The sequence below is a fragment of the Sceloporus undulatus genome, unplaced genomic scaffold, assembly GCF_019175285.1.
Source record: "Sceloporus undulatus isolate JIND9_A2432 ecotype Alabama unplaced genomic scaffold, SceUnd_v1.1 scaffold_14, whole genome shotgun sequence".
Classification (NCBI taxonomy): Eukaryota; Metazoa; Chordata; class Lepidosauria; order Squamata; family Phrynosomatidae; genus Sceloporus; species Sceloporus undulatus.
In genome coordinates this window covers 501,422-511,212 of record NW_024802936.1, presented here as the reverse complement: position 1 = coordinate 511,212, position 9,791 = coordinate 501,422, and the positions used below count along the sequence as shown (strand labels likewise).

Genomic DNA, 9,791 nt, shown 5'->3' with positions numbered 1-9,791 from the left:
GTCAGACTGTATAAATGTCTGCATTGTAGATGCAGATCACGTTGATGTAAGCATACGTACTATGATGTCTTTTACTCAGTCTCAAAGGTACTACAAGATCCCTTTTGCATACTTGGGCAGATCACACACTCTCAGCCTCAGAAAATCCCATGGTAAACCCACCATAAGTCAAAAAACAACTTGAAGACACACTGCAGCAAATGAGGCCCCAGGTTTTCCCCTCAACTCCGCAAAGCCTCCAGGTACAGATTTTAGATAATGAAATCTGCAATTTATTCATTTAGTGTATTTATATTCCACCCTTCAGCCAAAAAGGCTCCCAGGGAGGCTTACAAATTCCTACTTTGATAGTCCCCTGCTCTCAGGTTTACAATCTAAACAAGACACGAAACATAAGGAAAAGGGAATGGCGGAGCAGGGGGAATAAGAGTCTGTTTCATGAATTCTACAGTTAGCCAGGAGTGTTGGCCAGTTTTGTTTCTGTTTGGTTATAATATGTACATTGCTTAAAATGACATGGTTCATGTCCTACTTTTGTATTTAAGTAGTTTCTTGTCTTTCCTTATGCTAAGGTTCCTTGAGAACTTTGTGATGGAATGGCACACAAATGTCACAAATGAAATAAAACAGCTAAGTATGGTGTTAAATGGGGATAACAGTTCAGCAGCAGAGCACATACTTTGCATGCAGAATCAGAGGTGTATTATGCAAAAGGTCTCAAGGTCCAAGTCTCTGGGAAAGGAGTCCTTTTTTAAATGTTATGTAAGTCTGTGGGCACTTCAAAACCATTTCACCGTTGTTGGTAAACTGGGTTCCTTTCAGGCTGGGATTCTTTCTTTTGTAACCAACATCCATAACATAAGACATCTGTTTATACAACACAGGTGGTTTCTTCAAAAAGTTACTTATTGTAATGTGTTTTAAAGATTATGCTAATGTGTTTTTTTAAAAAATGTTTTTCTCTCTTTACTGTTTTAATTGGGGTTGTTGTTTTTTAAGTCGGTCATCCCATTGGGAGCCCGTGTGGCCTGGGAGGCAAGAGAGAAATACTTTAAATAAAACAAAATAACATATGTATCCTGTTCCATAAAGTACTCCAGGTTTCTTTTCTTTTATAGTAGTTATAGTGTGAATATAAAATGACCAAAAAGACACACAAAAACCATTTAAATACTATACAACACATGAAGCCATATCAGAAATTAACTAGTGAAAAGGGCTACTGTTCTATACATTATTTTTTCACTTATCCTTGTACAGACTCATGATGAATGCTCATTGTATATCTAGTTTGCTGTATAACTCTGTTCCTGTCACTGAGTTAAGCTGTCTGTTCTCCTCTGTTGGCAAATTCTCAAAGACAGGGACAAATCACTGCCTTAATCAAGAAACGGGCAACTGGCATTGAGACCAGCAACTTGGAATGATACTTAGCTCTGCTTGAGTTTACAGCAACGCTAAAAGAGAGTGAGCATGAAAGTGGAAGCAGCAGTTAGGAGCATGTTGCACAAAGAGTGCAGCTGATGTATCAGGAAACGTATTGTATGTGCACAGATGGGAAAGCTATTATATGCCATGGCAGCGTTGTATCCAGTTAGCCTTTGAAGAGACAGACGGTCAGTTTGGGACTGCAACAATGAAATGCCCTAACTGATGCTCAACACACACTGCATGCCACTTTTGTGGGGAATCAATGAGGTATATAACATGGAATGGGCAGCAGGGGCTGCCACCTGCAATTTCCCTCTTCGGGATGGCATTTTTCTCCTTTTTAACATGGATAGAGTCTGCCATCTACTGGGTGAAATGTTGGGTATGTATTCAGAGCCAGCATGGTATACTGGTTTGAGTGTTGGACTAGGATACTGGGGAACCAGGGTTTGAACCCCTGCTGGGAGATGGAAACCCACTGGGTGACCTTGGGCAAGGCACACTTTCTCAGCTTTAAAGGACGGCAAAGGCAATCCTCCTCTGAACAAATTTGCCAAGAAAATCCTGTGATAGGGGCACTTTTTTTTGTTGTGTGCCTTCAAGTCATTTCTGTCTTATGACAATCCTAGAAAACCCCATGCCTTAGGGTTGCCATAAGTTATTTCTGACTTATCATTGGGTTTTCTTAGGTCACCATAAGACAGAAATGACTTGAAGGCAGATAACAACAACAAAGTATCTGCCATCTACTGGGTGGAATTTGATTCATGTCTGGCATTTATTACCAGTGGTAAAGAAGGGACAGTGAGTTAAATTTCCAAGTCAGCTATCCAGTTTCTGGTGTGGTATGCAAAAGAATAAGCAATTCAGCATTTCAGCTATGAAGCTGCTGCGATTGCTATTGTTCATCAAGATGCTGAATATGGAAAATGAAAATAAAACTAGGGAATCTTGCTGTAATTGAGGCAAGGAGATTTCAAACCCACTGGGAGAACCACTCTTGGGAAGTGGTTTGAGTCTGGGTTTAAGTAATTTCATAGAGTCAGGGTGTCTAGACATCCTTCTTTCCCAGGACATTTCAACTTTCCACCCAGGAGGAATTCCAAAATGTACTCCATTTTGAGCATGACTAGGGTCCAAAACACACTGCAGAAATAATCCAGACTGCTTTAACTGCCCTGGCTCAATGCTAGGGAAGTCTTGGAACTGTAGTTTTGTGAGACATATAGCCCTTCTCTGTCAGAGAGCTCTGCTGCCACAATAAACTACAATTCCCAGGATTCCCGAGCAATGAGCCAGGGCAGTTCAATGATCTCAAACTGGATTGTTTCTGCAGTCTATTTTGGACCTAACAGGAATGTATGTTTATATGCATGTTTTTAGCTTTTATTTTGTAACATTCTCCATTTTTCTTGAATGTCCTCAATTTTGAGCCCTGGAAGTCTCTGGATGTCCTTCGGCCAGTAACTTTCTGCTTGACTGGCTCACAGCATTGTTTTGAGGATTATGTGGGGAGGAGAAGAGACATGTATGGCACCTTGAGCTTACTACATATTTTGGCTCGGCCAGTAATCAGAATGAAGAATTAAGTTTCCAATCAGAAAACTACTAATTTGTTTGTTTGTTTTATGTTTATCCTTCCTTTTCCCTAAATTGGACCCAAAGTAGGTCACAAAACATACTAAAAACAAACAAACAAACAAAAAACAAATCTAGAACTTGGAAGAACAGCTAAGAAAATTAATTCCTCAAGTGTAAAGAGATAGAATTGGATTTTTGAATGGTTGTGAAAGCTGGAAAATGAAGAAAGCTGATAGGAAAAAAATCAACTGATTTGAAATGTGGTGCTGGAGAAGAGTTCTGCATATACTGCCAAAAAAAAAAAAAAAAGGAAAGAAAGAAAGAAAGAAAGAAAGAAAGAAAGAGAAAGATCAAAGGGTTCTAGAGCAAATCAGGCTTGGACTCTCCCTAGTAGCTAAAATGACAAAAATAAGACTGGCAGGTTTTGACCATATCATGAGAAGACATAACTCACTAGAAAAGTCAATAATGTTTGATAAGGAAAAGTTCCCACTGCAGATGAATAGACTCAATCAAGGAAGCCACAGCCGTGAGTTTGCAAGGGCTGAGCAGGGCTGCTGAGGATAGAGTGAGTTGGAGGTCTCTCATTCATAGGGTGGCCATAAGTCAAAGTGGACTTGACAGCAGTTAACAACAACAAAGAATTGATGAGGAGATAATTAAGTGTGCTATACAAAACATACTTCTCCAGGTGTGTCTCTGAGTAACTTCTAGTGACTATGGTACAACTGCACTGATTATTCATTATTCTGAAATGCCCAGTCTTCCAAGGCAGGTTTGAAGGCATGTGCCTATCAACCTGATATATGCGCATAACAAGTATGTGTGTCTGTATCACAGTCTGCCCTAGAACTCAGGCAGGTCTTGTGTTGATCAGTATTAGGCAGCTGCTTGGGAATAAAAGGAACCAGCTAGCGATTGTCCTTGCAACTAACTGAATTGCTTTCTTTCCCTCCTCTCTAAAAATTACTTGGCAATGGGTGACTCAAATGATCCAGGATACATTTGTATCTTTGAAGGTCCAAACAGAAAACCAAATCCAGTCCAATGACTGTAAACTTATCAAAGTGGTGCAAAGAGGAGGATGGATAATAAAATAAGAAAACAAATCCTGAAACCAGCAGTGTTGATTTATCAGAGAGCAGGCGAATGGATGTTAAGGTTCCCTTACTAGCTCTCTGCTTAGCATCCTGCATTGGCCAGGAAGTATGCATAATGCAATATACTGTACAAACGGTGGGCAAATGTAACACAGGCCAACTTGCACTCCTGTATCCTTCCTCCTCCCATGGCCTCAGCATCACAATTTCAGTTAAAAATTAGACAAAAATGTAATCCAAAAGTGACTAGAAGTCTAATTCTAGTCAGTACATCTTCTAACCAATTTTTGAGGTTTGGGGACTTTGAAGTGGGAAGCACCTCTTCAAGAGTAGCAGTTTACCATTGTGGAACAAGAGAGGGGAGTGGGGCTTTTACCCCCATCAAAATAGTTAGAGTTTAGAAGGGGGGAGGCTTTAGAGTTGTCAGATGGGGCTCAAGGGGTTATGAAAAAGGGATTGTGGGTTACATGTAGGTCATAGCATACATTTTCTCTCTCCTTGTACTGTGATACCACAGGAGAGATGAGAAGGCAATAGAGATGTAGACCTGTTGGATTTGTGGCAATTATATGCCTCCCATAACACGTATTTGTTTTTGTTTTTTAATTACACAGTTAAACTGTTAAACCTGATTTAAAATGAATAGAATTAGGTGCCCTTACACTTCTCAGGACTGTTTCCATTGCAGTAATTTTGAACAGAGCTGCATTACTCAACTGTCCCACAAGTATTAATTTATTTTGCTTTGGGGGAAAAGCCTAAAATTATTAAATCACCATTAATTGCTGCTGATATGAAAGGCCACTGTGCTTATTCTGCATACTTTGGAACTCTAACTGAATCATCACAGACTGTAATTTTTGCGTGTCGTTACTTTAAGCACATTTTTCTGTACAGCACAGAAGCTAAAAGATAGACATTTAGAAGTGTGTAAGACACAACGTAAGTACAATATCTCCAGCTAATGAATAGACAGTCCATACACATGGGCATAGAGCAACTACTTACCTTTTAGCTTGTAAATGCAAATATTATCAACAGAAAGATTATGTGAGAACAATATTTCCATGCATCTGATGCATCTGATTTAGTCCATGAAAGCTAGCAACACAAGGAATGCCTTAATTTTTCAGGATGCCAATAGACACTTTGTTATTTTTGCTGCAACAGACTAACACAGCTGCCCTAGAAGATTTTGCTAGGCTGGGATCAGAAAATGTTACAATGTAAGAACAATATATCTCAAACCAAATACAGCCGATAAAACAGAATATTTTCTGCTGCTGTTAGACAACAAACACACTAAAATGCCAGTGTAAATGTCTAACAAACAAAATAAAACCCCAAAGTAAACATTACTGGAACCACCACATCTGTCAGGCGTTTTTAGGTTTTTTGAGGTTATACATGTTTGTCTTAGCAAAGGCTTTAGTAGCTATGGATATTCTGAACAATATTACTTCTTAAAATAAAATAAAAAGTAATATCGCTGTAGAGTGTTATGTTTCATTGCCTTTTCCTTTCCTATGATGTCATCTTCCACTATTAGATAACTAAATAAGATGCTGGATGGCCATCAGTTGGGGGTGCTTTGGGTATTCCTGCATGGCAAGGGGTTGGACCTGGTGGCTCTTGAGATCTCTTCTGTCCTGTTTTGCCCTTGAGAGGCTAGCCAAACTCTCAGTCCACTTTCAGCATTTGTCTCTCCAAGTTGTTGGTAACAAAATTAATGGTCATATAATCAATTCCAGGTTTGTAACAGTCAGTCCAGTACAGCAGGTTCAAAGAGAGAATCTGAAAAAGTAGTCCAGGTCTGAGCAGCGTTCCAGGTACTCAGTCCAGGTTGAAGACAACAGCAAGGCATTTCTTGAACACAAAGGATGGTTATTGACCATGGACCCAGAGAGGTGCTAGGATATTTATAGCTTATCTGGGTTTTGTAGGTGCTCTGTTAGCAACCTGCTTCCTCCTTAACCACAGAAAATGCTGTCGTCTCTCTTTTTCCTGGCATCTCTCTGTGGAAGTAAGCACTGGTAAGTCTGGCTTCAGTGGAGGAAAATTTTGCTCCCAGGAACTTTACCTCCAGAGGCTGTTGGAGTGGCTGCAGTTCTGGCATGTCCCCTGGGCTCTCCGCCTTTTTCTCAGACTTAAGAGGACATCCTGGCTCCAGCATATCTTCCATCTCTATGAGTCTATGATTCTACATCTTGGATTGAAGACTGGCAACATATGCCAGGTGGTATAGGCTATATTTCAGAGGAAGGATCCAGTGACATATTCAAGTCATTTAGCCCAAGTCTCAAGTCAAGTCTGAAATCTCTCTGTTCAAGTCTCAAGTCTTGATACTTTCCTTAAAAGTATCTTGCAAGGACTTGAGATTCCTCACGTTCTTGCAAGTTATTTTCCAGTCACGTCTCAAGTCTGGGACCCAATTTTTAATACAAAAATAGGAAGTGAGATGCGTTTCTTGGAGGGAACAGCAAACACATTAGGCAATGGGGTTGAGGCAGGGGTTGAAGTCAGCTCAGCAGCCTGTCCCTGCGGCACATCAGAGCAGCCTTCTAACACTTTTCAAAAGCTTTAGAAGGACACTTTCATCTCAAGCCCATTGCCTAACACATTTGCTGTTCCCTTCCAAGAAATACGCCCTGCACTATGGGGGCATGTGCCTACTGCTTGAAGTGAATGGCACCAGCAAGTCAATTGCTAAAAATATACAAGTCTCAAGTCAAGTACGTAAAATCAAGTCAGTGTATGATTTTTACCAAGTCAAGTTCCACCTCAACATTAGGAAGAGCTTCTTGAGAGTAAGGGCTGTTCGACAGTGGAACACATTCCCTTGGAGAGTGGTGGAGTCTCCTTCTTCGGAGATCTTTAAATAGAGGTAGGAAGGCCATGTCGGGAGTGCTTTGATTGTGTATTCCTGCATGGCAGGGGCTTGGACTGGATGGGCCTTGAGGTCTCTTCCAGCTCTGTGATTCTAAGTCCAAGCCAAGTCAATGAAGCGACTTAAGTCAATTGAATAGAGGCTACATCACTGAAAGGAACTGGCAAAACCACCTCTGAATATTCCTTGCCTCAGAAAACCCTGTGAAATTCATGGGGTTGCCATAATTCTGTAGGCGACTTGAAGACAGACTGACAAACACACACAACCACATTACCACACTACACTTATAGTTTATTTTATTGCTTCTAATTTAATATATATATAGTGTGGTGTCATAGTTTTTTTTAATAAAACGTAAGATTTTTTTTCTTAGGGTTTAAGTTTAAATAAATATAAGAGCAGATTATCTGATAGATGCTTATGTGAAGATCACAGCAGTTGAGGAAGGACAAGGAGATCAAGCAGTTTGATTGTATAGCTTAAAATATTAATTGTAGAGAATATCTCAGCAGAGGAGATGATATGCTATTGTTGTGCTTTTGTATTTATGTGGTTTTTGTTTTGTTTGTTTTTCTTTCTTTTTGCTTGTTTTGTTTACTTGTTTGTATATTTTAAAAAATAATAGAGTGCGTTTAATAAAATGTATATTTTTAAAAAGTGTAGTAACAAAGAGTGTAGTAATAAAATCTTACATTTTACAATTAAAAACCCATGACACCACACTACACTCTTATTACAGCACTGCTGTTCTACTTTAAAAGCTCTGGCTGCCTCCCTGTTGCATTCTGGGATTTGCAGTTTAAACGAGGGGCATTTAGAATTCTCAGCCAGAGAGCAATTAAGCCTCACTGAACTACAAAACCCAGAATGCAACAGGAGGCAGCCGAGCACTGTAACAAACACACACCAAGCAGCAGCCTTTTCTCCGTTTCAGCTGCAATACCCGCCTGCGACCCCTAGGCGTCGCTGTAGAACCTCTCTCTTTGTTCTCAGAACAAACCGCTCCCTCAGCCTCTTCCTTTCTACTCTCTTTCTCCCCCCCGTTTGCTGAAGATGACACAATCGGAGCATGCGCAGAACGTTCTGTGGCCCTTCCTCCGTTCCAAAGCGGCGACGGCGCTGGCGCTGTGGCTGCAGGGTCCCCGGATGTAGCCATTGGAACACCCCCCGCATTTGGGACTTGGAAGGAGCGGGGCGCGCGTCTCCCAAGCGGTCGGGAAAGACCATTGCGGGGCTAAAGAGGGGGGTGAGGCCTAGTTGAGGAGAAAAGAGAGGCGGGGGGGATTTACTGTTGGAGGCTGCGGAGGCCGTCCCTTTTCTGTGCCCGTCGTTCCCCGGAGGCTGAGGGCGATGAGCAACTCGAGGAACAACCGCGTGATGGTGGAGGGGGTCGGGGCGCGGGTGGTGCGGGGCCCCGACTGGAAGTGGGGGAAGCAGGACGGCGGCGAGGGCCACGTCGGCACCGTCCGCACCTTCGAGAGCCCCGAGGAAGTGGTGGTGGTCTGGGACAACGGCACCGCCGCCAACTACCGCTGCTCCGGCGCCTACGACCTCCGCATCCTCGACAGCGCCCCCACAGGTGAGCCGGGAAGAGGCGGCCCCGCCAGGCACCGGGACACCGGCCCTCCCTCCCTCAGCAGCAGAGACAGGGGAAGAAGGAGATCCCAGTCCGACCTGGGGCTTGGATATAAGCCTCCTTTTAGTCCCTGTGGGGTTGCTCCCCATTAAGAGCTGAGCCTTTTAGGGTCCCTCGTCTACACTGCAGAAATAACGCAGTTTGACACCACTTTAAGCACTGAAGCGCCATCCTATACAGCCCTGTTTACAAGGCCTTGAGCCTTCCCCGCCAAAGTGTTCCGCTGCCTCAAAAATGCCATGACTCACAGCACTCCAGACATGCCCAAGCCCCCCTCCTCCGCTGCCCTGCTTAGGAGCCTTGTAGATTCAGCAAAGTACACACAACCACAACAAACCACAAATGCCAGGGTTCTGTAGTTCCAAGCAGTGTCCAAGTGCCTTATGTCCCTGACCAACCGCAGAATTAATTTACATACTGTACTTGTTTTACTTCTGTGCCCCTTTCTGCTTTAACTGCCATCCATGGCTCTGTCCTGTGGGATCCTTGGATTTGTAGTTTGTTGGGGTTTGGGGTAGTTGGATAAATCTACAAGACCTAAGTAAAGCATTGGAGGACAGGGGGGCTTGGAAGTACCTTGTATACAGGGTCACCATAAGTTGAAGGCAGCTAACAGTGACAGCAAGTGGCCCTAGAGCTCTCTGACAGAGAAGGGTAAATAACCCACAAAACTACAAACCCCAGAATTCCATAGTACTGAGGTGTCAAACTCCATGAATTCTGCAGTGTAGATGCAGCCCTAGAAGTGGACCTTAGTGTTGGTAACTCTTAAGACAAATTCCTTTGATGTAGTGGAAGAAAGACTATAAATCTAACATTTGGAGAACATTTCAGTGAATGAGTTTTCATTTTCGGTGAGGGGAGGGATTTCTTTCCCTTTAAACTGGGGGGAATATCATGTGACCCTCCAGATGTTGCTGTTTTGCAATCCCCAGCATTCCCCACCATCGGTGGCTATGATGGGTGGCAGTCTAACAGCAACTGGAGGGCTGCATGATTCCCACATCTGGAGTAATTCCTTCTGGGAATGAGATTTTGCCATGAAGTCCTATACATCTCCATTCAACAGAAGATATCCTCCCAGTACTGTATTCCACAGGGCTTCAAGATTTTATTCAGTCCAAGGCTGCCCTTGGACTGTATAAAATGCATT

The 9,791-nt window shown here is 42.6% G+C and overlaps 1 protein-coding gene across 1 annotated transcript in view; it reads left to right on the top strand.

The window, feature by feature from the left end:
• Window positions 1-8,068: 8,068 nt before the first annotated feature.
• The window catches only part of LOC121917277 (E3 ubiquitin-protein ligase MIB1-like), a 63,043-nt gene continuing 61,320 nt past the window's right edge, over window positions 8,069-9,791 (top strand). The window contains 1 exon segment of the mRNA XM_042443063.1: window positions 8,069-8,581. Within this exon segment, the coding sequence (XP_042298997.1) occupies window positions 8,353-8,581 (229 nt within the window). The 5' untranslated portion in view covers window positions 8,069-8,352.